General features: G+C 41.1%; 1 protein-coding gene across 5 annotated transcripts in view; it reads right to left on the reverse strand.

Moving 5' to 3' along the window:
* Nucleotides 1–1,840: 1,840 nt before the first annotated feature.
* Nucleotides 1,841–19,156, reverse strand: part of ELOVL7 (ELOVL fatty acid elongase 7) — a 94,050-nt gene continuing 76,734 nt past the window's right edge. For all 5 annotated transcript variants that reach the window (XM_053657180.1, XM_053657179.1, XM_053657183.1 and 2 more), the window contains one exon: nucleotides 1,841–18,690. In XM_053657180.1, the coding sequence (XP_053513155.1) occupies nucleotides 18,481–18,690 (210 nt within the window). In that variant the 3' untranslated portion in view covers nucleotides 1,841–18,480. The remainder of the gene's footprint in view (nucleotides 18,691–19,156) is intronic.

Genomic DNA, 19,156 nt, shown 5'->3' on the forward strand with positions numbered 1-19,156 from the left:
AATTCACAGAGCAATATTTGCTACATAGCAAATAACCAAACAAGAATTTTAAATTAATGATATATATTAATTCTAATGTAAAAATGTCTGTAACTTACTCAAAACTGAAGCGCAAGATAGTTTATCCTGAGTTTTCACACTTGAGCATGCCACAGTCCCCAGTCCTTCCCCACTGGTACCCCAGTATGAGAAGCACAAAACATTGCTAGTTCTTGCCTGACACACTCATGGCTATTGTAACTGAATATTTATGTTCGTTATCTACTAGGAATTTGGAGCCAAATTCATGGCCAATATCAAACAACTATAAAAAATGTAATGGTGAGTTATTTTTCTACCTTTATTTTCTTTTTTTACTGTTGTTGAAGTACAATTGTCTCCATTTTTCTCCCCATCCCTCCCCCTCCACTCATCCCAGCCTCCCACCCTCGATCCTATCCCCTTTGGCTTTGTCTATGTGTCCTTTATACATGTTCCTTGACCACCCTGCCCCTATTTTCCCCCATAAGCCCCCTCCCTACTCTCCTCTGGTTACTCTCGGTTTGTTCTATATTTCAATGTCTCTGGTTGTATTTTGCTTGCTTGTTTGTTTTATTGATTAGGTTCCACTTATAGGTGAGATTGTATGGCATTTGTCCCTCACTGCCTGGCTTATTTCACTTAGCATAATGCTTTCCAGATCCATCCATGCTGTCACCATGGGTAGGAGGTCCTTCTTTCTTTCTGCTGCATAGTATTCCAATTCTACTGCTGGGATTATACTCTAAGAGTCCTAAAACACCAATTCAAAAGAACCTATGCACCCCAATGTTCATAGCAGTACAATTTACAATAACCAAGTGTTGGAAGCAACATAAGTTCCCATCAGTAAATGAGTGGATCAAAAATCTACCTTTATTTTCTTATTCTCTGATATTATATAAATATATCATAAACTGCCTCAGCTCCCTTTTGTAAAGAGGAACTGTTCTTTTTATTTCTTGTAAGAAATAAATTATAATCCTTACTTTTGTAAAGCAGCTTTCTGATTTTTTTCACATTATCTTATTTCATTCTAAGAACTATTTGAATAGGTAAATTATGAATATGCCCTTTTTACTGTTGAGGAAACTAAGCTTCAGTGGATAAGTGACTTGCTTAACTAGAGAGGTTAAGAGTCCCATTAACAAAACTTGGACTAGAACCTAGACCTTCTGCTGTGAAAACCTGGGGAGTTTGGTTTGGCTTGGTTGCTTGATTAGCTGGTTTTTACTACCTCCTTCAGGAACAAAAAAGGATAACTTTCAAATATAAAGTCAAATTTTCATTTTTATTTATGCAAAGACACATTTCAGGAGAGGAGGAAGGAGATAGAAACCTTTCATAAGTCTGTTCAAGTGAGCCTTCCCAGGAATGAGTTCCATAAACATCACACATTTGAAGTCTTTTTCAACCTTCTAATTATGGTTTGGCTTATTTTAGTTTTTGCATTAACTGGGATGGACTGCATACGAAGTATAAATTTAATCCGATTACTACTCCCCCCGCTAAGACTGGTGAATTCTCAGTTATATCTTAATTAAGTTGTGAAAATTCATTTCCACATTCTGATTATAGCAATCTTAATGAATTACTGTGTGTACTCTGCTGTGGCACAGTCCATGTGAGGCCATCAAGCTCCTTATAGCAGCTTTGTTTCAGCCTTAGAACATCTTTATAAGGTCAATAGTAGTACACTGGCAGTTTCACCATCAGCAGCTGACTTATCACTAACATTAGGAAATTCCAAGCTGTGGAGGAAAGAGTGGCATAGACAACCAGTACATTGCGGGTTTGTTGGGTGTACTTCTCAACCACAGCGAGTGGGGAGTGGCTGGGAGTCATGCCTCCACTCCCGGCAGGACTCCCGGCTGCCCCAGTCAGTCCTTCTGTGTCCGAAAGGTCTCCCAGCAGGTTGGATGTGCCGTTTTGAAAGAACGCCTCTGCTGAAACCTGCTTGTTCTGCAACTACGTTCAGCTGTGTTTGCTGGCATTTAAGCCATCAAGACAATCTATTTGCTGATGTTCTTAAAAGTTGTAAAATCCATGACTTGATTTCCACTGTTATTGATCTGTAATGTCACCATTCCATTGGAAAACGCACGCCTGTCTGCCCACAGAGCCTGTAGCAATACCACTCACTAATAGGAGCACCATGTTCTTTGGGGCATGGGTAAAGAAGAAAGCTTAACAACATCTAGAAAATATAAAACCATACTATTTCATTAAAATAATTGAATAATATTTTTATTTCAGTATTTAACAAATCAGTGCCACAAAGAAATACAAGGATTTACCTTCATTTCATTTATTCAACATGCATGAGTACCTACTACCTGACAGGCACTGTTCCTGTCGTCAGAATATAGTAGATAAAACAAAGCCCTTATTTTCAGAAACGGACATCCTAGTAGGGGAGAGGACAACAAGTCAACTACATTTTTAAAAATATATCTATACACCAGGTGGTTATGGAGTGCAAAAGATATTGAACAGAGAATTTCTTGGAGGCAGCAGCACAGAGTCCTGGCAAGCAAGGCCCACAGACCACAAACACACACAGAGGTCTGGGGAGCCCCGCATGGGGCCGTGGTCAGCAACACAAAGCCAGACAGGATGGAAATGAGACTGTGAGGCAAAGCTGCTGGGGAACAAGGAAGGTCTGTGAGCCGGGGTTGGGGCAGGGTATGTGTACGTGTTGGGCTATCTCACGGAGTAACAAAGGCCACAATGGTGGTTGTGTTCGCCTACAACACTGCCACTTGTCTGTTCTTTCAGAGCCAAGTAACTGAAACTGGCTTGGTTATAAAATACAAAGCCATTTTAAGCATTTGTCCTTACTGATGATGATTACTTTATATTTTATTCTTTTGTTTATCTCTGGAACAGATCATCTTTCTTTCAACTTTTTATTGGGTTATAATATATGGAGAGAAAAACGCAGAGATTAGCAGTATAACGTTTGGGCAAGTTTCACACACTGAACACGTCCTTGTAACCAGCACCCAGATCACAAAACAAAAATGACCAGCACTGAGCAGACCTCCTCATGCCACCTCCCGTCTTCGTCCTCCCCAGCCAAGGTTAACAGAAGCAGATCGTGCACTTGTGAGGACGAAAAAGGAAACGAGAAAGAGTGTGCCCCAGACCAACGAGGAAACAGCAGCCAACTCACAAATTACCGGGAATTTAGTCATCTACATTGTAACTCAAAAACCAACTATGAAAGCAAAGGGAGGAAAGGATTTTCTTTAGAGTATAAAACCCCAGCATTTGGTTTCAAGCTTGATTGGGTATACTGTTTATGGATTTTCTCTCTTTCGTTTAAAATTAAAGAGAGGCTTTCTAAACATTCAAACCTGTTCAACTGCATTTTTTAAATCTAATTTTCTCTGTTGCTCCTGGAATTAATAATGGGCAGTGCCTTGATTCCAGCTCCAACAAGAAATCAGGAGGGTGAGTGGCTCACTTTCGAGTTGTCCCCTGCCCATCCTCACACCGGGACCCAGGAGACGCTCAATGGAACCCATATGCAAGGCTGTTCCAGGTCCCCTGACAGTAGCCCCTTTGGGGCGAAGGGGACACCAGAGGAGTGATCACAGAAATGCCAGAATCATGAGACCCCCTCCCAAAGGCAAGCAAGCTATGGCCTAGAAGAGGGGTTCTGCAGGCCCTGCCAGGAAACGTCCTGAAGACCTAGGCAGTATCCTGGAAGAGAACAACTCTTGCCTGTTCTTCTGTACTTGAAGCTGAAGTTACCAGAAGTAGCATTTTAAAGGAATGTTAGATAAAGGCCATGAGGAGAGTTGTCAGGTCTCCAAACTGGGCAAGGAGAAATAAAGAACCCAGGGAGCTGAGAGGAAAGAGGATATGATGAGCTAGGAGGCCGAGGCAGAGCCTGGAGTGGCTACAGAGCTGCAGAGCAAACAGCTAGAACCAAGTGTTGGTCAGAAGCTTTGAGACGGGGACCACAACACCATCTGCTAAGAATTCTTGCCCCCGAAATGCAACCCAAACCTGACCTCACTGTAATGTTTTTAACTACCAGTTTATGAGAAATGTAGAGGTTAGGAGAATATGAGGGGATGCAACCAGAAAACCTGGAATGGGGGAGGTTCCATAAATGACCAGGTGTGTGCAATTGCAAGGAAGACGGAGGGTGGCAGGTGAAGGCAGAACACGAAAGAGATTTAAGAGCCAAATCAGTTAATCACAGTGGGGGGGCATTATTTGGTTCATAATTCAACCAACTATAAAAATAACAAAAACTAAAAATTTTTAAAGCAATTAGAAAATTGGAAGCCAGAACACTAAGTAGATATTTGAAAATAAACAAAAACTGGACCTTAACATTTTAAGCTTGGTAATTGTATTTTAGTCATTTTTTAAAAAGACTCCTTAATGTCCTAGGGCAGTGGTTTTAGAACTTGACATGCCTCAGAGTCACCTGCAGAAGTACTTAAAACAGACTGCTGGACCCTGGCCGGAGTTTCTAATTCTTCAGGACTTCACTGGGGCCTGAGACTCTCCAGGATGATGGGTACATGAAGGTTTATACCACTATTCTGTCTATTTTTGTTACATTTAAAATTTCTATTTTAGAAGGATTTTTCTAGGATAAGAAAAAAGAAATAATAGAAAAAATCACCTGACAATATCCAACTCTCATTCCTGATTAAAAAAATAAAACTTTCAACAAACTGGGGAACAGAAGAAAGCTTCTTCAACCTGATACTAATAAAAATCTATGGCAGTACTCCAGCTCACATCAGCCATAATGGCCAAGACTGAAAATTTTCTCCCCAAGATCAGCAAAAAGACAATGATGTCTTTTCTCTCCATTTCATTTAACATCACACTGGTGGCTCTAACCACTGCAATGAGGCAAGAAAAAGGAATTAAAAAGCATCCAGATTGGAAAGAAAAAGTTAAACTGTCTTTATTTGTAGACAACCAGCATCTATATAGAAAATCCTATGAGGCCTACAAAATTGCTACCAAAACTAATGTAGAAGTTTTACAATACTATGGCCACAGAAAGGGACTGAAGCAGGGTAGGGGCTGGATGGCTGTAGGGGCAGGTTCTCTCTACTTTCTACAGCCCCAAGGAGCTTTTTTGCCCTTCTGAGCCTGCAACCTATCACAACCTGGAGGCCCCAGTTGGGTTGCTTGTCTTCCCTGACTGATGTTGGGAGTGATACTTATTCCTCAGTTAATCATATTTCCACACGGAGAGACTTGCCTTGAAGCAGCCCTTTTCAAACTTGTCTGCACACTGGAACCACTTGGGGAGCTTCCAAAACTACTGACGCCTGGCTTCCACCCCCACAGATTATGATTTAATGGTTCTAGGTTATGATCTGGGCAGAAGATCCCAGTGATTCTAAAGTGCACTCTAGTCTGAGAACTCTGTCTCAGAGTAATATTCCTAGCCTTGCAACTTCTCTGAACAGTGAATTTAGAAGTGAAACTGGGCAAGAATGGCTCAGGCCCTACAGGGGTTTCTGTGGGATCTGCCCACCTGCCAAGTTTACCAAGCCTGTTTTGCTGCTCTGAGCCATACATTTTATACTAAGAGGCTCTGTGGCAAGGGGCAGAGGGGACACGAGGTGGGAGAAGCCTGTGGTTCTCTACAAGTGACTTCAGCCAGGTGAGTCTATCTAATTTAGGTATAAGGAAGGATCAGCAAGCCCATTTAGTCAACAAGCCTAAACCATCTTCTCCTTAACTGCTTATCTCTCCAATTTCACTTGGGAAAATTTCAAACCTTCAGAAAAGTTGAAAAAACAGTCCCATGACACCTATATGCCCTCCAGATACATTCATCAGTTGTTAACATTGTGCTCCATTTGTGCCCTTTTTCTCTCTCTCTCTCTCTCATGGTTGGGAGGAGGCTGAACCTATATAGTTCAAAAAGCGTCTCCTAAGAACAAGGGCATTTTTCTACTTCACCATGATACCATTTTTACTCCCAGGAAGTTTAACAAATATACATTATCTAATATGCAATCCATATTTAAATTTCTCCAATTTACCACAAAATTCCCTCTATACTTATGTATTTTTTTATTTCATCTTTATGGCAGTTTCCCCATTACCATTTGGTCCTCCTATGTCCCCCTCCTCCCAGCAGTCACCACTCTGCCGTCCATGTCCATGAGTCCTCTATACTTATTTTAAAGACGGCATGCTGCATAGTTGTCTTGTCTCTTTCCTCTTCGTAATCTGGAATAATCTCCCTCCTTTATATGAGATGCTGACAAATTTAAGAAGGCCAGACTGACTGTGTCATAGAATGTGCCATAATGACGCTTCCTTATTATTAGATTCATATTAAATATTGAGCAAGAGTACTATTCATGATGTTTCCTGCCTACTGCATCACACCAGAAAGAACATGTCGGTTTGCCCCATTGTCTCCGATGCTGAGCTTGATCACTTGGTTGACATAGTACCCACCAGATTCCCTCATTTTAAAGGTTTCTTTTATACCTAATAAATAATCTGTAGGGTGATTATATGGAACCATATGAATATCCTGTTTCTCCACAAACTCATACCCAGTGTTTTTGCATCCTTTGAAAACTTGTGATTACAACCATGGTTGCAAACAGCAATGTTTTAACTCTATCACACCTTCTACAGTTTTTAACTGGCTTTGTGTGTAAAGAAGAGCTCTCTTCACCTTCACTCCACTTACTGTTTTTTTTTGAGTATCGTTATGAGCACATGAATACTTTGTTTATTAATGAATTATGATCCAATACTATTATCTTTCTGAAACCAGCTTCTGTGTCCCTTCAACATATCCCACTAATCTGTGAGTAATGTCTTTAATTCTACAATAGGAGTTTTCAAGCTCATCAGATATAGTTCCTTCTACAGACCTGAACTCCTTCGTTTCTCCAAGAGTCTCCACTCCTCTTACTTGGAAATGGTATTTTTATACCATTTTTCTTTAGTACTTGTAGTGAAGTTTTTATTTTTACCTGCCTGGCTCCTGAATCTATCTCCAAATTCCTTCTAAACTCAGGCAGGGAAAAAATAAGATGTCATGAATTAATCCTTCTACACCTCGACACCTGACTTAGTGTGATACAGAACACACTCATACCTTATCATTTAAATACTGATAAATTTTTATATTGATTTAACAAATATTTTCATGTGATTATTCTGCACAGGGCCATGCGAAGCACCCAGGATGAAATCTGAAGCAAGACAAGCACAGCTGTGGCCTTCATGGAGCTTATGGTCTAGAAGGCAGAACAAACATGAACTAGAAGATCATACAAACATTTAACTGAAAATACTGTGCATGCTCTAAAAACAGGCACACTGAGTTCTAGGCATACCGAAGGGAATCAGACATACTCTGGGTAGTTAGTGAAAGCATCCTGAAAAATATGAACTTGGATATAAGACCCGAAAAATGGATAGGGGTGAGGGGGCTGTGTATGTGCTGGGGGCAGCAGTGGTGGTGGCAGAGGGCTAGGGAGGCAGTCAGGTAGCGGTAAAAAGAGGGACTTGGAATACTTGAGAAGGCAAAAGAATGTTGAAGTCTTGATACAGGCAAAAACTAGGGACAGCAGCTATTGGAGTGGCTGGAAGGCTGGCCAGATGCTGACTCCACGGGGCCTTGAGAGCAAGTTCAGGATTTTAGTTTTGAATCATCCATAAATGGGAAGCCTTATGCAGAAAAGAGACATAATTGGATCTGTATTTTAAAATGAATATTAGCTAATGCAGAAAAGATTGGCTGGGCAAGGGTGCATGTTAGCATTCCAGGTGGAAGGCTCTTTACAGTTGTGCACAGTGAGCGTTCTAGGGCGGTGGCTGTGAGATATCGCTGTCACTTCCTGTCACTGAAGCAGGCACACACCCATTTTGTGGTTCTCTAAACATTTCTCTAGACAATGGGGAATCTAATTATGGGCTCTACCCTAAGCTCTCCCCAGCAGCCCCCTTGCTCTCTGTTTCCCCTTTTTCTTTTATACTCAGGTAAGTAAATACAAAAATGAGAAGGGAGTTCATAATAGGAGTTTTGGAACACAGAGGCACACAAAGCCAGTAAACATGTCTCAAAAGCCTTCAATAGCAGGGGCTCCGGAGTCCCTAGAGGGAGGAAAAGAGATGGCACAGGAACTTGGAACTTTGTTTGGATCTTCTGTGGGGAGGAGGGAAGGATGGGTGAGAGGTGAAGGGGGTGAGTGTCTGAGCACAGGGCTTACCTTTGCCCTCCCCTCACTCCACAGGATCTGCCCTTTTACCAGCACACAGACATGTAGCCTCACTGAGAACCTGGTCTGTCCCAGCCCTGGAGATGGTTTGACATAGAGAACAGTGGGAATGGTGAATGCAGGGCAGCAAGGCCAGAGGTGGGTATCAGGCGGGGCAGGTAAAATGTCCTACGAGATGGAGATATGTGGAAGGGAGTACAGAGAATAACCCGAATGGTTTCTTAAAGCCATATAAAATCCATATGCTCTGTGAAAGTGTTTGAACACACTTTTAAAAGCTTTCCAACTCCTTTTACAATAGTAGCATAATCTAGTAAATGTAAAGGGGAAAGAGTAACATACAAGTCACACCATCTTAACCATTTCCAAGTGTCCAGTTCAGCAGTGTTAAGCACATTCACATTGTTGTGCAACTAATTTCCAGAACTCTCTTCATCTTGCAAAACTGAAACTCTGTATCCGTTAAATACTAACTCCCCACCCCTCCCTTCCCCCAGTCCCTGGCAACCACCCTTCTACTTTCCATTTCTATGAGTTTGACTATTTTATGCAAGTGGAATCATACAGTATTTGTCTTTTTAGCTTATTTTCTTTACCATAATGTCCTCAAGATTCATCATGTTGACACATATCAGAATTTCCTTCTTTTTTTTAAAGCTAAATAATATTCCATTATGTGTAAAAACTACCTGTGACTTGAATCCCAGGTGACAAGATTCTCAAAGTAGTCATTATATTTAGTTGGGAGATTTATATGCTCCACTCCGGGATGGGAGACCAAAAGAGTCTGCAGAATCAGTCCATGGTGGTCATTAGGAGCCCAGGAGGAAGAAGTTGGCAAAGTTATCCAAGTGGGAAGGAACCCACTGGATACGAAACCCAACCTCACATCCCGCCGCCACCACTACCCAGCAGCCCCAGGTGGTCCTCTCTCTCCTGTAGTCAGGGACAAGGAGCTAGGTGCCACTCCTTTAAAAGAATTCTTGGCTTGAAGAGGACAAAAAAAATTGTAGTTTTATACAAAAGTGCTCTCCAGTGGAAGAAGTAAATGACGACAAAGGGAATGTGTTTTCAATGAGGAATTGCATGTTAGGCCACTTTGCCTATAGGTGTGAAACTGAATCATATTCTTAAAATCACAGTCTTCAAAGTTTCTCTCTTGGCAACTGTGATTAGTCTTACAATGGGTAGGGGGATTACGAAAAGCAATTTTCTTGGTTTACTTAGTAAAATGGTACAAGGAAGAAAGCAGAAAAGTTATACAGTAGACAGGCAGGGGAAAGACATGGATATAGTACCATACTGTAAGTAATCAGTCCCCACGACACCACAGGGCTGTCAAGGACAGAAACCACAATGACACCGCATTGAGCTCTGTGGTTGTCTCAGGGCTGAAAGCTGGTTCAGAGGCCTCCCAGACGTGAGACCCTGGGCAGTTCATTTTAATAAAAATGGGGAGAGTAACAACTTCACTGTGAGGATACACTATGTCTATATATCAGGTAGAATTCTTAGTCCACAAACTCATGACTCCAAAAAAATAGAACTTCTATTTTTTAATAGTCACACTGAACTTCTAACCTTGACATTTATTCTTACTAGTTTGCTATTATTTATTTTTAACAGATAGAAATACACCCTCAGTTCTTTCCACAGTTTTATCAAGGTATGGGAGGGTGGAGAGCTAGAATATTCCTTTTGTCATCTGACATTAGAGATGGCTCCCATGATGTCCATTCATATCCCTCCCTACCCTACTCCATGGATTCAACAGCTCCTTTCTCCATTAGAACCAGCCTCAAGGCCTGGAAATCTTTACCAGGCTCTCTCTGACCACATACTATCTCCAGAGACACTATTGGAGAGAAGGTGCAGGTCCCCTGCTCTCAGGAACACAGGTATCTGTCAGCCCCTTCAGATCCATTCCCTACCACTCCCTAGAGAATTAAAATATATCCATCCCACCCCCAGCCCAGAATTAACAAATGTGATCCACAGTATTTCTGAGGGGATATACTGTACATGTATATTGTTTAACATCGCAGAAGAGATTCAGGCAGCCCCCTATAATCAAACACGTTCATATATTTTTAAAGATTTTATTCATTTATTTCTAGAGAGATGGGAAGGGAGGGAGGGAGAAGAACATCAATCAGTTGCCTCTCGTATGTCCATAACTGGGAACCTGGCCAACAACCCAGGCAAGTGCACAGACCTTGAATCAAACTGGTGACCTTCCAGTTTGTGGGACAATCCCAACTCACTGAGTCTGACCAGTCAGGGCAAACACATTCATATTTCTACATTAAAATATATGCACACCTCGCCCTATGTGGATGAATGAGAAGATAAACAGCTTCTCAGGTTTTGCTACCAACTAATGTGCTGCAAATTTACAAACTTTGGGTTCCAGGCTTTTTGGGTTTTGTAATCATAGGAAAAGATCATGGATCTATAGTTGAATTGGAGTCAGTTGTATATGAGTATGATGTAACTCCACTGTAGTGCAATAAAAATTCAAATGAGGAAGGTGCTGCTAAGAGATAATAAGATCTATAAAGATTTCATGGAGGAGAAACATTGAAAGAAGACTGGAGAATGTATGGAAATAAGCAAAGATCAGAAAATAAAATGCAAAAAACTAAAAACACCAAACTGTGGAGCGAATGTGGAGCAACTGGAACTCTCACTCATTGCTAGTGGGAATACAGACTGGCAGAGCTGCTTTGGAAGACATCCTGGCATTTCCCCTGCAAATTTAAATGTGTCTTTCTATTACACAATCCAGCAACTGTGCTTCTATGCATTTATCCACCTGTTCTGAAAACCAGTATGCACATGAAAACCAGCATGTGAATGTTTATAGCAGCTTTATTCATAATCACCCCCAAAATGGAAGCAACCAAAATGTCCTTCAACAGGCAAATGAATAAAAAGCAATGGAGTATTATAGAGCAATAAAAAGAAATAAGCTATCAAACTATAGAAAGACATGGAGAAACTTTAAATACAAATTTATAAGTGGAACTAGTCAATCTAAAAAGGCTGCATAGTACGTGATTTCATTTGTATGACATTCTGGAAAAGGCAAACCCATAGAGATGGCAGGCAGATCAGCAGATGCCGGGAGTTCAGGGTAGGGAGGGGTGCACCAGTGACGTGTAGAGGAGGTTTAGGGCATTGAAACTGTTTCATATGATACTGTAATGGTGGATATATAACACCAAATATTTGTCAAAACTCAAAGCACTTTATAGCACAAGGAGTCAACCTTAAAGAATGCCAAACATTTGAAATCATTTAGAAGTGGAGAAGGTCCTGGGAAGAAATGTAGAATGTGACAAAAGAATCTAACTGTATTACAAATATATGGAACACCCTCAGTGAGGAGGATGAGGGAGAAAGACGCTGACCCAAGCAATTGTGGAAATAAGTGGAGTTTGCAAATGAATGACAAAAGGAGCTCTAGTTGATAAAGTGGAGTATGGGTTACCAGTTCTGGAACCACTATACACGCATACTAGACTTGAACTATTAAGTAAATGGTAAATGGAATTATAGATGATAAGAACTGGCAAAGGCTAGAATGATAGATCATGTTTGGAGATATCAATATGAATTGTTTATCCTAATATAGATACAGATCATTAATACAGAAATATTTATAGATATGTGAATATACTATGGTTAGTATACACATATCCTCCCTGCCCTGACAGCTGGGAGGCCCTAGGGCAATGATACTCCAGTAACAATTAGAGTACCTGGTGCCAGCTCTTGGTTTCTAAAACCATTCTCCAACCAAAAGCACCGGGGCCCCTTGGAAAATTAGCTGATCTAACACTAGGGCAGGAAATATATAAGATGAGCTTGGAGCATCTTGTAGTGCCAGAAAGTAAGGAAGTGGGTGTGTCAAAGTGACAAAGGAGCCACCTGGAAGACCTTCCAATGGTTCAAGATAAAAGAATGTGAACAATAAAATAAGTAAGGTTGTATTATTGAATTATAACCCAAAGTATAAAATACATATTTGTGAGTCCATACTAATATAAATAAGTGACTGAATAAATAATAGAAGAGAATAGGCAACTTACCCACGCAGAAGAATTCAGTTTATGCATAAACAGCTTATGCAGATATTTTGCCCTCAAGGGGGATATTTTTTTTTAGAGAAGGGAGGGAGAAAAACATCAGTATGAGAGAGAAACATCAATTAGCCGTCTCTAGTCTACGCCCTTACTGAAGAGCAAACCACAACCCCAGCATTTGCCCCAACCAGGAATAGAATCCGTGACCTTTTGTTTTTGTGGGACAATGCCCAACCAACTAGGCCACACGGTATCCGTGTGCAGTTACTCCCTTCCAAAGAATAAAGTATAAAAGGAGAAAGAAAAAGAGGAACATTACCTCAACCAGGTGGTCAAGGTTAACTTCAATACTGGAAAGTCATACTGATAGTATGTACCCTTGATATGACACCCGTGATAAGAATACTTTACCTCTATTGTTTTCTTCCTAAAAAACTAATTTAATCATGAGGAAAATACCTGACAAATTCCAGAGGAGAGACATTTCACTTCTGTAATATGCCAGCCATTGTTCTACTGACTGGCAATGAACAAAACAAACCACCATGTCTACCCTGAGGACAGGACTACCCTCCTTTATAATGAGGAAGACAGTCAAAACACAGTATACATAACAACTAAGTCCACTGCATGGCATGTTAAAAGGTACTAAGTGCTGTATGGAGGAAAGAAGGAGCAGAGACACATCAAGGCACAGGTTAGAATGTAAACAGGGCCTCACTGAGAGTGACAGCAATATAAATAACAACTAAGTCAATTGTACAGCATGTTATAAGGTAATAAGTGCTGTATGGAAGAATGAAAGAGCAAGGCAGAGAGAGAGCAAGGTATAGGTTGTAATGTAAACAGAGCCTCGCTGAGAAAGTGACGTGGGAACGAACACTGAAGGAGGTGAGGGCCAAGCAGTCACTTGGGAAAGAGCCCCCGGGCAGAGGCAAAAGTTGCACCAAGGGCTCTGAGACAGAGATGTGCTTATTAGCATGGGCCGGTGGACACAAGGAGGCCGTGTGACTGGGCAGCGGGAGCCAAGGGGGCCATCACAGGAGATGAGGTTGGAGGTGCAATGGCAGGTGGGAGACAGACCATGGAGGGCCTTGCAGACCACTGCAAAAACTCTGTTTTTTTCTCTGGGTCAAACCAGATGTCACTGGAGGGTTTTGAGTAAGAGTGACATGCAGACAGTCAATGGTAGAAGGAGGTGAGGGCAGGAGCAGCAAGTCAGGTAGGAAGCTGTTCCACAAACTGAGGCATGATATAAGGAGGGCCCAGAGTGGTCAGATTCTGGTTATTCTTCAAGGTGAAGCCTCTGATGCTGAGCGAGAGAGAGGGAAGAGCTGAGGATGCCTCTGAGGTTGGAGGCCTGAACAACTAGAAAGAAGGCACTGCTCTGAAAGTCGGTCCCATATTAACTCATCTAATCCGCACACCACACTGAGGAGGGAAGTGATGTCATCCTTCCCATTTCCAGTGAGGACACGAAGACACAGAGAGGATGTCCAGGTCACATAGCCACTAAGGGACAGAGCCGGGATTTGACCAGATGGACTGGTTCCAAAGTCTGTGCTCTTGACCACTGCACTAAGCTTCTCTCCAACACAGCAGCCTTGTTGGATAAAAGGTCTTTATATTGGGGGAAAAATTTATTAATACCAAGGATAATTCTATAATCTAGGCAAAAGTGTCTGGGCCTGAAGTAGGATGAGCGGCACAAGAATAAAAAGAAACAAAGGAACAGATTCATGGACAAGGTAACACAAAGCAGGCACAAGACACACTGACAAGGGTTTGTGCAGCTTTTCAGACAGAAAACATCAGCTCTGAATGCTCAGCTTTCACATTCAGACCGTCAGAGGCTTACATCATCCCTATTGAAGTTGATGAGTACTAGGCGAAGAATGGCCCCTGGTGTAGGCTGGGCAGTTTAAGCCATTACAATCTTGTAACAAGCTTTCCCTCTGTAGTAACCAGACTATCCCCTCATATAATGGAATATGATGGGCCCTGGAATATATAGAAGATACAGCAATATTTCCATAATGCTACAGGCTGAATTTAGACACAAAGGCTCTTTGGATGTTAATAGCATTGTAGTTTGCAAGAATCTGGGGGTTGTATGTACATGTACAGTCTGACCTGATACCAGCTGTCAGTAAAAGCCATGACAACATCCAGATAACCACATAAAAGTAAGAGACTTTTAGTCCTTGCTCTGGGGCAGCCTAGGATCACAGGACATGAGATGAGCCTGTTCCACTGTTGGAAACATCTGCTAGAAACATTTACAACTTTTATCCCAACCCACCCCAATCAACACACACTGTATTCTCCCTGAAGTGGGAAGAACCATAATGCTCACCCCATCTTAAGCTAGGGACTCATTTTTTTCCTTTCCACTCAACTCTGCTGAGTCTGTATCTCTATGCATATGTTATTTCATATTTTTACCAATTACTACAAAAGGCTTTTAAATACATCATCTCATTTAAGCCACACAACAATCCAGCAAGAAGAACGTGTACTAGTATTCTAATTTTGTAGAGGAAGAAACAAAAGGTGAGAGAGGTTAACTGGCTTGTCCAAGGTCACATGGCAGCTAACATCCATGCCTCACAGCTTCAAATGCAGCCGGATTTCCACGCCCCCACGCTGCTGCCCTGGCCCGAGCTAGACGTTCCATCCTTTGCTGGTCAGTCTCCAGATCCAACTCACCATAATAAGCTCTCACACTTCAGCCTCTTTATTTCCATCACACACAGCAGCTCTCTTCACCTTACCCTCAATCAACTTATTTAACTTTGCTTTTATTGCCTCATGCCCTTACCCAACTGCACTCCACCTGATGACACTTCTTAAGGTACCACTTTGATCACACCTCTTCTCTCTCACAAACCACTGAATACATCCACTGGCCTGGAGAATCCTCCCAGATCCTGCAGCAGTGCCTCCCCCTGGTCAAAGCCCGCCTCCCTTGCTGGCCTCATTTCTCTATAAGCACCTACAGGAAGCCTCCTGCAACTTTTCTCATATGTTCCTTTTGCTGGCCTTTGATTTATTTCTTTTCACTTAGAACACTTTGCCCATTAACCCACCACCCACTTTGAAATTCTGTACATCTTAAACACAGAACTCAAATTCAAACTTCTTCATAGAGCCTTTCCTGTTTGCCAGGTGACAGGATTTCTACCCATGTGGCAACTATCATACACTGTCCGGTAACATAATTTCCTCTTCCAGTCTGTGAGCTCCAGGAGGTCCCAACTATGCCACAGGCACCTCTGTATCACTCTAATGTCTAGCACAGGGCTCTGAACATAGCAGGTATACAACAGATGTGTAAAATGCTTTGGATAAATGAGTATTTATGTTAAAAACCACCTGCCCATGCAAACATATGCAGTTAGAGTCCAAATGGAAGACACACACACACAATGCCACAAATTTGTTATAATACACACATACATGTAACAGCACAAATTTATTATAATACACATACTCACAACAAAACTAAATCTCCAGAGGTCTCCACAGTCTTTAAAAACATGACAGAAAGAAGGGATAGAATGAGAAAATGTAACCTCATAATCTTATAATTTAGATAACAATGTAATTTACTCAATTAACTCTACTAAATTAAAACTGTGAAATTGCAATGTCCCTTACACAATTAACATTTTGCATTTCTATTTATTTACAATATACATGTTTTCAAGGGTTCATAGAGCCTTATGAACCAGATCTTGTAGTTTGTTAAGTGAGCAAATCCAAAGGCAATAATGTCCCGAAAAGTGGGATGAAGTCCCAGTAGAAACTCTGTGACCCACCAAGCCCTTTGATAAACACTGCCTGTACAAGTTCTGCATCTGGGTATGCATTTTGATCTGCTCATGTTTATTTACATGGAGGATGCTTCTGCCAGCTGTGATTCCTTTTCATGTAACATTCTAGCTCTCCACTTTGATTCATGCAACTTAGAATGTTTCCCTCACATGTTGCTGTTAGCTGATAGGCATGTCAAATGTCTCAAAGACTACCAGGCAGATAGGAGAGGTTGTACCAGGCAGGTTAGAAAGTATACAAGGAAATAAATCAAAATCTCTTGCTTTATATTCTTTTATTTTCTTCATTTTTATGTTTTGTTTTGTTTTTTGCTTTTGGTCTCTACCCTGCTGGGGTCTTTGGCAATTGTGTGTATATGTAGCAGCACCTACCACACCTCATTTAGCACGAGTCCGATTTGAAGAGGCAAAACACAAAGACACCTCAGGAATCCTGAGTCTCTCCGAGAAATAAATTAGATCTCTGTTCCTGTTAGCTCTGCTCTCCTGTTCCTTATTCTTTATGTTTAAAACTGTCAATTTCCTCCCATTTTCAACCCTCATCTTCTCATACTATAAGCAAGTGAAGTCACTAAAGGTCACTTCAAGGCACATAACCTTATGAATCTGCTAAGTGTGAAAGGCCATGGAACAGATTAATAGGCTGGGAAGATGCAGACTGTGGGCGATTACTAGTGAGTAAACAGTCAGACTCTTTTTTACAGTGAGCATCACTGGGTGTTACACAATAACTGAGTCACACAGTACTAATTGTTCAAAGTTATACAAGCGTAAGGAGCCCTTCAAAAATACAGTATAAATATAGCAGGGAAAAACAAGCTATAAAAGAAAAAAATTTAGATGTCTAAATATTTGTGTTTCTTGGACAAAAATCTACTGACCATTAGTTTGGGTTTGAGAACAAGAGAATTTTTAAAAGTAGCAATTTTAAAGAAGCAAAATAAATTTTAGTCCTTCATTGTATAAGTTATAAGTTTGTAAAAAGAAGTCCAGGCTGTTAATTATTAATTCCAAAAAATATTTTTCATGCAGTATATCTAGAACAATAACTATTATGTGGTCTCTGCTGAGAGAGCTGCTTGTATAACTAAATCTTCCCCAGATAATCTCTGTGTCACCATGTGCCTCCAATTGCTTCACAGGCCACATGTCTGCAAACTGCAATGGGTGGTCTGAAATCATTGATGATCTCAGGCTACCTGCAGTGTGCTAATGACACAAGCATTTACATCTAACCACTATGCATTTAACCAAGATAACCTTTTAAAGGACACATGGACAACACCAAAGGGGGAGGGGTGGAAGCAAGGGAGGGAGGTGGGTTTGGAGCGGTGGGGCAAGGGGTGGGGAGAAAAGACAACTCTAATTGAACAACAATAAAATAATTTTAAAAAAAGAATTCCCCCCCACACACAAAAAGATAACCTTTTAAACCATTGCAATGTTAGAAAGTGACATTACAACACAACAGACAACAGACTAAAATAACACAGTAGTTTTCCTAGTGAAATAACACAGTGCTTTTTCCATTGACAAACTCACCTCTTTCTAGAAATATACAAACATAATTGAAAAACAGTCATTGCAAAGTGTCGATTAATCCATCAGAACAAATCACCTGTTTTCAAACATTAACCTTAGTGTCAAGTGCATCAGTGTGCTTGTCAAAGGAAGTGTCACTTCTAAACACTTTATACAACCGAAGGTTGTAAGAAAGTCTCATCAGCAAAACTGGTGGTGGGTACTCCAGAGATCCATGAAAAAATTGTTAGTGATGGTAAATGACAACCTATCTAAAATTCACTTAATGTTCACTTTGTTAGTTCTTCAGAATGGGAACTGAACTCTAGAATAAACACAGTGTCTTCTGAGTATAGTCAAAAGGCTGCAAAGCCAGAGCCCACATCTGGAGGTTTTCAGACCTGGCAGAAGGATTCCACTGTACAGCACGGATCTCTGTCCGTACTCAAAATATCCAATGATATTTTTCATTTATATTGAACTTCTTTGAAAAGTACTGTACAATTTCACACAATCCTTTATTGTAACAGAATGTATCAACCAGAACCTTTAGATGAGGCTTAAAAGCAGCTGAAAAACTGCCTGCTTCACTATCAGAAGACTCTGTCGTCTGGGAGTTTGAGCTCTCAAATATCAGAAACCCCCATAGCTTACCATAAAAATACAAGCTCTTGATTTTGAAAAATATACAAAATGCACTGCACATGGAAATATATCTTGATTGTCAAGGAAGACCAGGGATCAGTTTCATTCATAGATTCATGTGGTGCTTGAATTTCAGTGGTCTTTGTTTTTGCAGATTCCGTTTTTCACAGTTTTGGGCAGCCTCTGACCTTTCGTGTAGGCTCGGTACCAAAAATGGAGAAAGAGCAGCAGAAAGATGAACCCATAACTCATAATGATGTACAGAAAGACTGGAAACTGGTACTTGCAATCCTCCATGAAAAAGAACTGGCCTATGTGGATGGTGACAATAATAAACTGGACCTAACAGATGAAAGAATGAAAAATTGTTCAGACATGAAGAGTCGCAATGGAGCAATTAGTTATGCATTCTTCGCCTGCTTATGTTTCAACACCCTCCAACCACTTCCAGGCTACAGCCGGGTAGGGAATTTTATCTTTCAATCTAAGCTCCATGGGAGTGACAGTGGGTGGAACAGTGTCAAAATTCAGCTGGGAATGTGGACCCACTCTTTAGTGCCACCAAACTGCACAACTCTGGAGGCCTCATGCCAGTGTCCTGGGAGCTGGGTGACATGCCGGCCCTTTCACATGCAGAAAGCCATCGGGGCAGTTTTTCTGCAAGTCTTTGACATGAGTCCTTGACTGCTGAAATGCTCATGGGGTCACTACCTTATGGCCTAATATTTAGAATAGTTTTAATGTCAAATAGTTTGCTGTTAGATCAGGTATTTCAATTATGTGGAAATGAAACATTCTAATTAGAGCC

This window comes from Artibeus jamaicensis, unplaced genomic scaffold, assembly GCF_021234435.1.
Source record: "Artibeus jamaicensis isolate MK-2021 breed Jamaican fruit bat unplaced genomic scaffold, CSHL_Jam_final scaffold_369, whole genome shotgun sequence".
In the NCBI taxonomy this organism is placed as follows: Eukaryota; Metazoa; Chordata; class Mammalia; order Chiroptera; family Phyllostomidae; genus Artibeus; species Artibeus jamaicensis.